The sequence below is a fragment of the Bombina bombina genome, chromosome 3 (assembly GCF_027579735.1).
Source record: "Bombina bombina isolate aBomBom1 chromosome 3, aBomBom1.pri, whole genome shotgun sequence".
Classification (NCBI taxonomy): domain Eukaryota; kingdom Metazoa; phylum Chordata; class Amphibia; order Anura; family Bombinatoridae; genus Bombina; species Bombina bombina.
The window spans coordinates 447,358,706-447,372,877 of record NC_069501.1 but is presented as its reverse complement, the minus strand read 5'-3'; the positions used below and the strand labels follow the sequence as shown (position 1 = coordinate 447,372,877).

Genomic DNA, 14,172 nt, shown 5'->3' with positions numbered 1-14,172 from the left:
AAACAAACATATGTCAACCTTTTAAAAGTAATTTTCTTCATCTAGCCATCTACCCAGATCATTATTGTACAATTTTGAATTCACAGAATTATTTTTGATTGCACATTTACAAATATGATTCTTTAAAAAGTGATCTCTTAATTTCTGCATTTTTTTTATCATGCATGTCACACACTGTTGATTTAGGGGATGCAAGGTGCATAAATGTTTCCTCCTGTGAGTGTTTCTGTGGGTGTCTGTGTTTATGTCTTTGTGCTTTGGTTTGTGTCTCTATGAGTGTGTATGTATTTTTTTTTCTGTTGGTATCTCTGTGAGTGTGGGTGTGTATGTATTTGTGCATTTTCTGTGGATGTCTGTGAGGGTGTGTGCATATGTCTTTGAGCTTTTTCTATGGTTGTCTCTGTGAGGGTGGGCGTGTGTTTGTCTTTGTGTATTTTCTCTGGATGCCTCTGTGAGGGTGGGTGTGTATGTCTGTGTTTTTTGTGGATGTCTCTGTGAGGGTGTTTGTGTATGTATTTCTGTGTTTTCTGTGTAGGTCTCTGGGAGGGTGTGTATTTTCTGTGGGTGTCTCTGTGAGGGTGTGTGCATGTCTTTCTGTGTCTTCTGTGGGTGTATCTCTGTGTGTGTATGTCTTTGTGTGTTTTCTGAGGCTGTCTCTGTTGGTGTTTCCTTGGGTGTATGTGCAAGTTTGAGTTTGTGTGTGTGTGTGTGTGTCCATTGTCTGTTCCTTTTTAGGACATTTTGACCTTACTACTGATTATTCACATCTTTCTACAGACTTTGAGACTAATGAGACCTTTCCGGAAGTCACCAATCTACCATTTAACCTTTAAATTATTAGGCAGTTCAGGGCCCTTCCTTTCAGCCACTGCATGCTGTTGTCATTATTTAGTTGGCATCTTCCTTTACAAAAAGATAATCAGAACTCCATATTTTGTTTTCTAAATCTCCTTTTTTACAAAACTGTAGTCTACCTCATTACTTGTCAGGTCAATGTAAACAATTGCTAAGTGTCTGTTTGGGTGAATGTGTCTGAGTTTCTTTGCGTGTTTGCTAGAGTGTCTATATGTGAATCCTTATGTGTGAGTGTGTGTTTCAGTGTATGTTACTACCTTTACAACATTTCCAAGTTTAAATAGACACTTAAGAATAAAGTGCATATACGTTTTAGTCACTTGGTCAAAAATTGCACATGTCAAAGGAGGGGGGGGGGGGGGCCCTGATCAATGGTTAAGTCAGGGGCCCCAAAATTTCTAGTGGCGGCCCTGGCTCTGTCTATATATGTGTTCATATCTGCGTGTAATTATATAAGCTGGGTATGATCCTTCTTACAGTTTCTTTATCATACTCGATGTTACCTAGCTTTATTTAACTGTATGTTATTTAGCTTTAGGCTGTGCTTATATTGGTCTTATGCTGCTGACATCTCTTATGTTTACACCGGTTATACCCATATATACATATGTGTACATTATTCATCCATACAGTAGCACGGCATGTAACATCCAGCTCTACCTATGACACACTCATTTAACTATTAGTGATACGACCTGATCTCCCTACACATCCCTTTATGTTTCAATGCAATTGGTAAGAGGAGCTCTGTAACATATTAGATGATAACTTGTTCTATTTAAAATATTAACCCTGTCGGTGTTTAGAAGACTTATCTAGTTGGATGGGCATATTTCCCACTACTACTGAAGTTCAGGCTATAGAAGGAGTCCATAATACCTAAGCTCTTTCACATAGTGAGGCCTGTTCACTTAAAATCTATGTGAGGATAGCAATACCTTTGCTGGAAAATAGTATAGATATGCTAAGACAACTTCAGGGCAGTAGCCGACCTACATGAATCCCCTCGCTTCCACAATCGTGCTGTCTGCGGCCGGGACAGTATGGTACAGCTTTATCAGTGAATGTAGAATAACTTGCACTACTAAGTCACTCAGCTCATGCCTATTAGAATTTATAGATCCAGCTTTCTATGCTACTACTCCTCCATCATATTCAGGCTCCTCAAAATTATCCTCACCTAAACTACATACCTTAAGACATTCACAACTGTTTGGTGGGTTAATGGATTACGGCACATGTCTGTCTATTTATCTGATACACTAGCCTTATGGTCTACTAGCTCAGATTCTATGTCCTACCAAAATGACGAAGCTATACATACATATTCACATTCTAATAGCTCCATTATACTCCTTTTCTCTTTTTCCTATATATTGCCCTACACATCTTATTACACAATAGGTCATATTTTCGGTCTTAGCTTAGCTTTCATTAGAGATTCCTTACCCAGCCTATATGAGGGTCCCACAGGGGTCTATCAATTTATCCTTGTAAACTTACCAGCCTCCTGGTTCTAACTGGGCTCCATTTTATTTATCCCTTCCAGTTATAGTGTTTATTTATCACATCTCTATTAAGCCCCCCGGAGGGACATCACCCACCACTAGCACCTTATTTGTTCCAACACAAACAGACATCTGAAGTACTCACCAGGTTAAATAGAGAACAGATAAGTCCTATTATATTACTCAAGATAACCCTGCCCTTTCCTTTTAATCACATACACAGTAAAGTACCCCTTCTGGGATCCACTTTCTATGCCATGTAATACGACCTATATTTATTCCCTCCACTTAACTACTCTAAAATCTCAAATAGCTCCGCTTCCCCCCATCCCATTTCCCTTCCCCTTCCCCTTCTTTTTATTAATTAGAGAGGCTCTTGCCCGCTGCACTCTTTTCCTCTCTTCTTATATACTATGGTCCAAGAGTGACCAAACCAAAAAGCTAACCCCCCACTTGCCTCAATCCTATTTGCATAGATAACTTTATGAAACCTATCTCTAGCAAGGAAGGGATCATTTACCCTATTTATATAACATAAAACTGAGGTTCCATTACAAAACTCATCAAGTTTCTATTGACATACAAACCAACCATGTTCGGAATATCACTCCCAACTTCACATTGTAGATTCCTTTATTCCCACATAGATAGTTGGAATTTTGGACATAGCTATATATATTCCATGGACACAGTATTTATAACCTTCCAGAAATGCTCAGACTCTTTGACCGGAGTTCTTACCTCTCAACTACTCAACTATACTAAGGCTTTAATAATGTATGTCTCAGTATCACCATGTTATTATTGTTTAAAGATGATTCTTGTTTGTAACATTTTTTCACAACCTCAATAAAAACTATTTAATAATAAAAAACTAATAATTATTTTTTTAGAATGATTAACCTTTGGATTATATTGTAACTTAAATATCTTATTTAGAGGAATAGTCTAGTCAAAATTAAACTTTCGGGAATCAAATAGAACAGGCAATTTTAAGCAACTTTAAAATGTACTCCTATTATTAATTTTTCTTTGTTCTCTTGGTATCTTTATTTAAAAAAGCACCTGGGTAGCACTGAATAGTGTCTAAATGTAGCCACCAATCAGCAAGCGCTATGCTTAACCAAAAATGGGCCAGCTCCTAAGCTTACATTTAAATAAAGATACCAAGAGAACGAAGAACAATTGATAATAGGAGTAAATTAGAAAGATGCTTAAAATTGCATGCTCTATCTGAATCATGAAAGTTTAATTTCAACTAAACTATCCCTTTAAATAAAAAAAAATATTGATTTCTATTCACCCTGCATAGAACTACTTCTCAAGATGTTTTGTCACCCTACTTTTGCTGCCTTAGGCACAGGCTTATTTGGAATAGACCAAAGTATGGCTCTAATTTCACTTCATAAAAGATGTTTATTATAAATTTACTTTGATTCAGTGGTGCTACAGCAGCTTTTGGTGCTTGTTAAAGAGGAGGTGCCTTGTTTTTAAGATATCGTTTTATAGAAGTGTTTGTAATAGATACAATGAAAAAGCGTTTAGTCTCTTAGGTTTGATGTCGGAGCAGTGGTAAATCAATATTGAAAGACCATATTTTCTGTCAGGCATATGAACGAGCACTACTGAAATATTTGCAAGAACAAAGGTTAAAAGGACATTAAACTTCAGGACACTGAATGGCTACTACATGGTGGTGTTTTTACTTCTGTGTCTGCAGCTCTCTTTAGAACCTCTCTCTTATATTAACCCTTTAGAAGTGCTTGTTGGATTGGCCTACCAGGACACCAGGAGATTTCCCTGTGGGCTGCAGTAGCTGGGACTGGTCAGCTACAATTTAAGGGGGTGGGGCTGATGGTGAGGTGATGCAGCTTTATCACCTATCTTCTTTTTCTCCTCTGAGCTTTCTGTGTATTAAGATCACAAAGTATTTCCTTATACATTTTGTTTTAGACCAAGTATCTCCATTCATTGGTTTCTAGTGTCTAGTTAAGTCACACTGTGAGACAGATATCGAGGGAAGGAATTTCCCAGTAATCCCCTTGAGGAAAAATATTGTGTACATTCTATGGAAAATAATAAGGCTCTGCATTTTCATACAGGTTGCTTCCAGCAGACACAATACGGAGCTTTACATTCTTGGATAATTTCACTGATCTGTGAATATGCCGCAGGATGCAAGAGTGCCTTAACTCTAAGATGCCCAGTATGAAGATGTGTAGCTAGACCAACAGGCATCAGTAAGGTTTTAAAATAAGATAAGGGCTTGGTAGAGAAAAAAACAATAGCATGGCGATTAGTAACCATACAATTGTAGTTGAGCCCAGCAGTTTAAAGTCCCTTTAAGTTAAAACTACGTAAATTTACTTTAAAAGAAGCAGGAAGTGGATTTGTATGTTCTACTTATCTCCAAGGACAGCTTGCTTGCTGCTTGGTACGGACCAGTAGTGCATTGCCTGCCCTGGGCAGAGCATAATGTGATTAATGTCATTCCAATCCATTACAAAAAAATAATTTGCTTGTAATAAGTGTAACATAGTATTTTTGGATCTATCTAATTCAACAGCCATTCCCTCTTGACAACCAGTTTTTGCCTATTTCACATGGCTTTAAGGTTAGTTGGTAGTTATCTTAGTTGATGACTTGAACCAGTAATGTGCAGCAGGTCAGAAACTGGAAAAAGGGAAGGTTCTCAATATAAGCAGGCAGCTGGAACATAACCACAAAGACAGAAGGAAAAATAGTAAAATATTCTAGAATAGAAGTTGTTTCCAAGAGCTGGCCATGGAATTCTGTGATGTTCTAGAGACGTGGTTGGCATTTTTCAGCTACACCTTGTTCTAGCATGTGGAATTCATAAAGACTCAATGGGCCCCATTTATCAAACACCAGATGGACAAGGTTCCCATCCAGGAATTGCATGTGCAGTCACAACTTCTGGTCTTGCGCATCCAATTGGATGTGAGCAGGCCTTTGCTGATGTGAGTTTTTTGTTTTTACTTTTATTTGTTTTTAACTTTTCGATTTTAAAGTTCTCTTTTTTTGCATATGTCATGGTAGACTGCTTTATAGAGCACATTTTTTTCTTCTTCTTTTAATCTGTTTGTGCTGTAAGGTTTTGAGAGCCTTTTTGTAATGTCGGTGTCATTCGCAGTGGAACTTATATGTGTAAAGAGGTTGACACTTTTGAGATGGATGTGGCTTCATAGATTTTAATAAAGCTTAACTTGTAACTCATAACTATAACTAGGGGTGGGTACAAATCTTTATTAATTGTACAATTTTCGAGCTGCAATGTTGCAGTATTTTTTTTGTTTGTTTATATTTTGCTTTGTGGGCAGAGCCAGATTTATAATAAGGCAGAGTAGGTGCAGAATAGGCATGTGCCTACAGGTGCCATCCAAAGAGGAGTGTCTGTCTCTGCCTATTATAAATACCGTTCACCGGGCGACCTTAAAGGGACAGTCTAGTTAAAATTAAACTTTCATGATTCAGATAGGGCATGCCATTTTAAACAACTTTCCAATTGACTTTCATCATTAAATTTGCTTTGTTTCCTTGGTGGTATTTTTCAAAAGCTAAACCTAGGTAGGCTCAAACTGATTTCGAAACCGTTGAAAACCGCCTCTTAGCTCAGAGGATTTTGAAAGTTTTTCACAGTTAGACAGTACTAGTTCATGTGTGTCACATAGATAACATTGTGCTCACTCCTGTGGAGTTATTTAGGAGTCTGCACTGATTGGCTAAACTGCATGTCTGTCAAAAGCACTGCGACAAGGGGAAGTCTGCAGAGGCTTAGATACAAGGTAATCACAGAGGTAAAACCTATATTAATATAACCGTGTTGGTTATGCAAAACTGGGGAATGGGTAATAAAGGGATTATCTATCTTTTTAGTGTAGACTATCCCTTTAACTAAGAAGCAGTACGCATGTGCGGGGGAAGTCATGCTTGTGGCGGCCTTAACAAAGATGGCCATGCACACTCACAGTGCTGTTATGTCACTGCTGGCAGCACTTTTAGTTAAGTAGTTAAGGGTACTGGCCCAACGATGAACAGTGTTTTTTTGGGGGGGGGGGGAGGGCGTGTAAGGCACTTCAGATTTTGTTGCCTACAGACACCTGGCTGTAAATCCGGCCCTGTTTGTGGGGCAGGTCACAGGAATTCTTATTTGTCAGTGAGCATTTTGTCCCAACATACGTACATATCCTATTATTTCCAAAATCAGTTTTATCAGCTATTTTTTTAACCTTTGTTCATGCAAAAATGTTTAACATCCTTAAATATTGCATTTTCATATGCAAATCCATTCTTTTAGTTTTATTTCTCTTTAACGCAGCACCAATATCAGACTTAAGCAACTGATATATCCTTAAAGGGATATCAAAGCGAAAATGAAAATTCCATGATTCAGATAGAGCGTGCAATAAAATAAAAGAACTTGCCTATTTACCTCTATCTGCAAATTTACTTCTTTCTCTGTCAATGTAATGTAGATGGTATTATCAATCAATCTATATACCTAATCGATCTATGTGATCATTGTTCAGATATTACTTAGCATTTATTGTTTCATTTATAGCTTTTAGCATTGTAGTATTATGAAGTGGTAAAGGGACCTGAAACCCAAATTATTTCTTTCATGATTCAAAAAGAGAATACAAGTTTAAACAATGTTCCAATTTACTTCTGTTACCTAATTTGCTTCATTCTCTTGGTATTCTTTGTTGAAGAAACAGTAATGCACTAGGTGAGCCAATAATACGAAGCATATATGTGCAGCCACCAATCAGCAGCTCCTGAGCCTACCCAACAAAAGGATACCAATAGAACAAAACAAATTTGATAATAGAAGTAAATTGGAAAGTTATTTAAAATTGTATGCTCTCTCTGAATCATGGAAGATTTTGTTTGTGTTTCATGTCCCTTTAAATAATATGTGGCTATGGAAGTGCTTTTGCTAGACAGATATCACGAGCAACAGCTACATACTCTATGGCTATAGTACAATGGGAAGTAAAAGAGTATAGTGTGGAACCATTTGATAGATAAGATTAAAAATATATTGTGACCTTTATGATCTGTCGCAATACTGCATAAACTGTCTAACTTTAGGGAACTTTATAGCTATTGATGTGAGAAAAGTGTGTGAAGGTATAAAAGACTTAGCAAATGGTTTAGGGACGTGGTTATCAATGTCTGGTGATAATCAGCAGATGAACGCTCGCTGTATATATTTTGTCTGTGTGTGGTAGTATGAGTGCTACAATATTCATGTTGGGTAGCTGAGGTGCATTCTTTCCCTCATATAATACATTTTTAATATTGATTTCCATGTCTTATTTAGTACAGACACTACAGTAAAAAAATATTTTACAAGAGACAAACTAAGATGCCAGGGAGTCACTGCCACCTCAAAAATAGGCACTGGTGCCCTGATACAGAGTCCCCAAGACACCTATTGGTGCCCCCAACTTCGCATCACTGGCCGGCACCAGCCACACCTAACATTCAACTTTCTAGGCCTTGCAGCTGTAAAATACAAATCCAACTTTTATTGGATTATTATATAAATGTATAATCATATACATATACCCCCTATACACACACACACAAACACACACACACACACACACACACACACACACACACACACACATATATATATATATATATATATATATATATATATATATATATATATATATATATATATATACAGTTTATATAATACATACAAATGTATCAATTCCTGTCCTACAGGTATGGGTATATGAGAATATTTTCATTTATAACTTTAACCTTATTATTAGAAAGATATCAATGAAGAAGGCTAAGTATTGGCCCATCACTGACAACAATGACTATAACCAGTGTTTAGTTTTTAAAAAAAACACAAGATCTGCATCTCAACAAGAGGGAGGCAAGTGGAATAGATTAATAACTTACGACTCTGGCAGATGGGAACTCGGGGATGCCATTTCAAGTCAGGGCCACAAACTATAGTACTTTCTCCTTTTATACTGTACAAAAAACTGCACTTCACTTTCACAGCTTCCATCACTCTGTACCCTCTTTCTATTCCATCCTGGAAGTATAATGGTGTTCTTTCTTTGATTTCTCCATTAAACACATTAGGTTCAGGACAACTAACACCTAAAAACATAACAACAAAAAAAGGTATCAACTTTTTATTTTATGTTTTTAATACTGATTTTCGCAAGGATCATTATTGTGCAGGCAAAACTTAAAGATGAAAAACATGGTTATTTATCAAATTTAAACGGGCACTGTACTATAAAATTTGTTTCCCCAATGACTTGTTATACCTACTGCAGTTTATTAAATGTATGGCAAATAGTTTATTTCTGTATTTGAAATATATGTTTTTCTCATTAAAACCACCACTTAGGGCATGCCCATTACAATGGGCTGAGCCTGCAAATAAATGTGTGGGAGGATTGAATAAACACAAACAGTTATTTCACATACCCCCACTGGGAAATTAATCAGTTCTATTGTCTCTTACTTACATAGCTTTTCTACAGAGAAAACATTTGTTATTTATATTTTCATTGTAGGTGGGGATACTACAGGCCAAAGTAGCTATTTCAAATAACAAACACAGATAAAGTAGTTGTTTACAAACAATTAAATACATTCCAGCAGGTAAAATGGACCTTGTGGAAAAAAATGTACAATGTCCATTTAAAGATGCACAAGTTAACTACAATCAAGAATGCAAGTGGGGGTGGGGTGGTAAGGGACATAAGAATCTACCTTATTTATGTATTTATTTATAGAGCTCTAGCAATGTTACAATATAAACAAGGGACTTCTCTGCAAGTTCAGGGCTGCTGGTTCCTTTGAGGTTTTTGTTACAACATTAATGAATTGTGGGTGAACTCCCAGCATCCTCAAAGAAATATATGTATATGGTAACTCAGGCATCTGAGTTTTCACTTAATGTTAATAAATACTGAACTTCAAAGTCAGTGATGCAGGTTTATTTGCTCAGAAGACCCTATAACCATGAGGGATTTAAACAAAAGTGGAAGCTTGTTACAAATTCTCAATAGGGTGGGGAAATAGAGATACGTTGCTATGTAAAAAAATGACATGCACTAATTTGTTTGTATCACTGACCATAGTTAAAGGGGCACTAAATATGAAATTCCCCCCGCACTGTTCAGATAACTATAGCGTGCTCCTGTGTAGCAGCGTCAGGAAGCAGGAAGAAGGAATAAATAAATGTACAGAAAACAATATTCTTACAAGGTGAGAGTCCTTTTGTATTAATTAATTCCCTTACTACACAATTATGGGGGTGGAAATCTAACTTTTACTGCCACTTTAACTGTGTGTTTTAGCCAAATTAGTTAAACACATAAGTACAGTCATGCTCAGGAACTACAAGCACTGATGAATTGTGGGTATATTTGCATGAGGCTTCTGATTGGTTTACAGCTTCAGAGTAGGCCTTTACCTATAAGTTTAACCCAGTTACATGGTCACTGTTTTAAATGTAGGTATAAATTAATTACTGAAGTAGTGCATTATCAGATCGACTCTCTTTTTGTGCCTATGCTACAATAAACAAAAAATCAAATAATTGGGCAATTGCTTATTTTTTATTTACTGCACACTCTGTTTATAATTATCACAATGGTATAACGATTCATTTCTATCCCTTGAGAGAAATCCCTTGTGTTTTTCATTTGGAAATAGAATTTTGTTCCAGTTGCTGAGAATTAAAGGGACATGAAACATATTTTTTTTTTCTTTCATGATTTAGAAAGAGTATGCAATTTTAAACAACTTTCTAATTTACTTCTATTATCTAATTTGCATCACTCTCGAGATATACTTTGTTGAAAAGCATATCTAGATAGGCTCAATAGCCACTGTTTGGTTGCTGCACATAGATGCCTAGTGTGATTGGCTCACCCATGTGCATTGCTATTTCTTCATAAAGATTATCTAAAGAATGAAGCAAATTAGATAATAGAAGTAAATTGGAATGTTATTTAAAATTGTATTCTCTACTTAAATCATGAAAGAAAATTTTTGGGTTTAGTGTCCCTTTAAATATGAGTATTAATGATATAATTACTGATTTCATTAAATAAAAAGTCAGTGAGCATGGATTTTTGAACACTTACGTGGCACACATGTGGGTAACGAAGAAGACCATTCACTGTTAGATAAGCATGTTATCCATTTGCTTCCATTAACAACATATCCTGGGTTACACACAATGGCTAAGCTTGCATTGGATAGATAGCCAGATTTCTTGGGGGTGTCAATATATATCCCATGCTCAAGTTTAGCGCTCCCATTTGTTATCTCTGGCTTTGGGCAAAGTATTTCTGAAAAGACATAAATATGTGAAACAAATGAAAAGTAAGAAGAGCTTCTTGACAACAAACCTGCAAATTAAGAGTCCCAGATTACAAGTAGAGCGCTAATGATTGAGCAAAGTGCGATACTAGTATTGTTGGACCTCTATAAAATTAGCATGAAAATTGGTATTACAAGTCCATGGTAAAACTGAATTACCAGAGAAGGTTTAACGTGACCGGCATCCCTTAAAGGGATAGTCTAGTCAAAGTTAAACTTTCATGATTCAGATAGAGCATAACATTTTAAGCAACTTTCTAATTTACTCCCATTATCAATTTTTCTTCGTTCTCTTGGTAGCTTTATCTGAAAAAGCAAGATTTTAAGCATAGAAGCTGTCCCATTTTTGGTTCAGCACCTTGCTGATTGGTGGCTACATTTAGACACCAATCAGCAAGTGCTACCCAGGTGTTAAACCAAAAATGGGCCGGCTCCTAAGCTTAAATTCAAATAAAGATACCAAGAGAATTAAGAAAAATTAATAATAGGAGTAAATTAGAAAGTTGTTTAAAATTGCACGCTCTATCCGAATCATGAAAGTTTAATTTTGATAACACTATCCCTTTAAAGTGAAGGTAAACTTTGGTGAATGAAAGTCTGTTTTTTAAAAATACTATAAAAACATGGGCACTTTTATTTATCAAAGTTTACAAAGCAGCCGTTTTGTTAAAAAAAAAAATATTTTTTCTTTTCAAAGCTAGAGCAGCTTCCCCCACCTAGAGATCCTCTATTCACACGTCAGCAATGACTAATCCTGCTTCCTCCAATCACAGCTTTCCCCCCAGGGTAGTCATTGCCTGAGGCCATGCCGTGATTGGAGGAAGCCGGATTAGTCATTCCTGACGTGTGAATAGAGGATCTCTACGTGGGGGAAGCTGCTCTAGCTGGGAAAAGAAAAAAGGGTAATTTTTTTTAACAAAACGGCTGCTTTGTAAACTTTAATGAATGAAAGTGCCCCTGCTTTTAATAGTATTTTTAAAAAACGGGCTTTCATTCACCAAAGTTTACCTTCACTTTAAGCACATCCTATAATTTCAATGGATAGTTTGACAAAGCTAAACATCGCTCATGTTACAAGTTGAAAGTTTTCGGTTGCACTCGAACAAAAGCCAAAATAGCGGTATAAGAATTAGTATTACCTGAGAAACACATGTAAAACATATTAAAATAAAGTATTACTCATATATATAACTATTTAATCTGTTTTAAAAGGTATATGGTTTAGTTGTTTGACTGGGAAAGGACTCTAAAGTGAGAGAGAGAGAGATCTCAAAATAACAAGAGTATTGCATTGAGCGATGATACTTTTTTATTGGACTAACTATACATTTATAAGATGACAAGCTTTCGGAAGAGAGTCTTCCTTTTTCAAGTATGAAGCAATACTGACCAATTTGATGGAATTTACAGATTATATTTTAAAACACAGGCTAAAAAGACAAAGTGTTACAGAGGTCTGAATGCAGGGGGGGATGGGGTGTCGTAAAAATCATGATGGGGGTTTAGGAGACAGGCAGATATATATACACAATAGGCGATAAGCCTGCCCAGAGGGCAGTCTATTTTTTAAAAACTACAAACCCCAAAGCTAATATTACAAAAAATAAAAATGTAAAATTACAGAAAAAAATAAACAAAGCTATCCAAAATAAAAAAATTAAACCTAAACTATTACCCCTATAAAAATAAAAATTCCCCCCAAAATAAAAACACGCCCTAATCTATCAATAAACTACCAATAGCCCTTAATAGGGCCTTTTGTAGGACGTTGCCCTAAAGAAATAAGCTCTTTTACATACAGTAATTACAGTAACCCCACAAAAAAACTAAGTCTAAAAAAATAAGCTACCCATTTCCCCTAAAGGAGCATTTGTATGGGCATTGCCCTTAAAAGGACATTCAGCTCTTTAACTGCCCTTAAAAGGGCAATCAGCTCTTTTACAGCCCAAAAATTCCTAATTTAAAAAAAAAGCCTAAGGGCTCCATGTACTAAAGCATCAATTTTCTCGCCGACAACGTGTCTGCTCGACTCGCTTGAACTTGCAGCTAGCGAGATGTTGCCCGCCTGCCATATGTACTAAAAAAAGTATCCCAAAAAATCACCCGTCTAATCCGCATCGAGCACTGGCGAATAATTCATACATATGACGCCTCGCTATTTGCGAATGTACTATTATTCGCTTACAACGTGTCAGTCATGTTTGTCCCACGTGAATGTAAGGTGTCAGAAACGTCAGATTTGTCGCGGGAACATATTGCAGCACTATATCAAGTAGATTTTATCAATTTTGTCAGACTGCATAGTTCCCGAACTTGAAGCTTTACTGACTTTTATTGTTATTGATAAATTAAGTATGGCTACTTCTCGATCTGATTCACAGTGGAAAACGAAGAATCCACACTTTTCACATCAGCAGAACCTGGTTCTTGTCGATATGGTTCTAGACTCTTATGAGCCCCAAGAACATTTGGCATTCCAGCCACACTGTAGAATTGCGACTTTATCGATTGCCACTCTTCTGTGGTAGATGGTAGACAAACATATTCGGGGAATATATGCATGAGTGCATCGATAACTTTGGATAGATGACGAGAAAAGGCAGACTGACTGAAACCAATGATGACGCTGGACACTGCATGAAATGATCCGGTGGCAAAAAAGTGCAAGGCAGCAAGAAACTTGAGGATTCCGGGAATGACCCTTGAACGAGCCGTCACAGGCTCTAGAAAATGTGCTATTTGAGCATATAAAGTCAATATTGAATGTCGATCCAGACGGAACCTTTGAATAACCTCTCGATAGGAAAGGGCATCTAAAGGAACCCGAGGAAGGAATACCCGCTGTACTCGTAATCTCCTTCTTCTAACCGGATTTGGGGCATCAGGTTGATGAATTTGCCTTCTACCCCTGATTTGCATCAGACGAATAATATAAAGTTGAAGAAGTGTCTCCATGGCTAGCAGGATCAAAAGTGAGTAACGATTCAATTGTATCCCTCTTTTAAATCAGTTGTAGGCGTTTATCTTATAGACCCTATTGTTTATTATGGTGCTCGCCACCTATTAGCTGGCGAGGGATTTTTCACAAGGTAGGTGCAGAGAAATTCACGAGCGTATAAATAGATAGTTTAGTAATTACTGTTTTGTGCAAGATTTATGTCGAGCGAGTATTTTCGAGCTACAAAAAAGACTGGAATTCAAGAGTTGCAGACAAGTTCGCTCGACATATGTTAATGTAAGGTTTTCAATGGATTCATGGCATAGTACATACGGTTATTGATCCGCACGCAGAAATTTAGACGGAAATAGTCACGAAGACCTCACAGACAGCTTAGTACATGGAGCCCTAAGACTAAGCCCCAAATTGGTACTCACTGTTCCTAAAGTCCGGCAGTGAATGTCTTCTTCC

General features: G+C 36.8%; 1 protein-coding gene across 3 annotated transcripts in view; it reads right to left on the bottom strand.

Moving 5' to 3' along the window:
• Positions 1-14,172, bottom strand: part of LOC128653410 (complement receptor type 2) — a 102,172-nt gene that overhangs the window by 42,577 nt on the left and 45,423 nt on the right. For all 3 annotated transcript variants that reach the window (XM_053706674.1, XM_053706675.1, XM_053706673.1), the window contains exons 4-5: positions 10,526-10,732; positions 8,313-8,519 (exon numbers count right to left, since the gene is read on the bottom strand). In XM_053706674.1, coding sequence (XP_053562649.1) covers positions 8,313-8,519; positions 10,526-10,732 — 414 coding nt within the window. The remainder of the gene's footprint in view (positions 1-8,312; positions 8,520-10,525; positions 10,733-14,172) is intronic.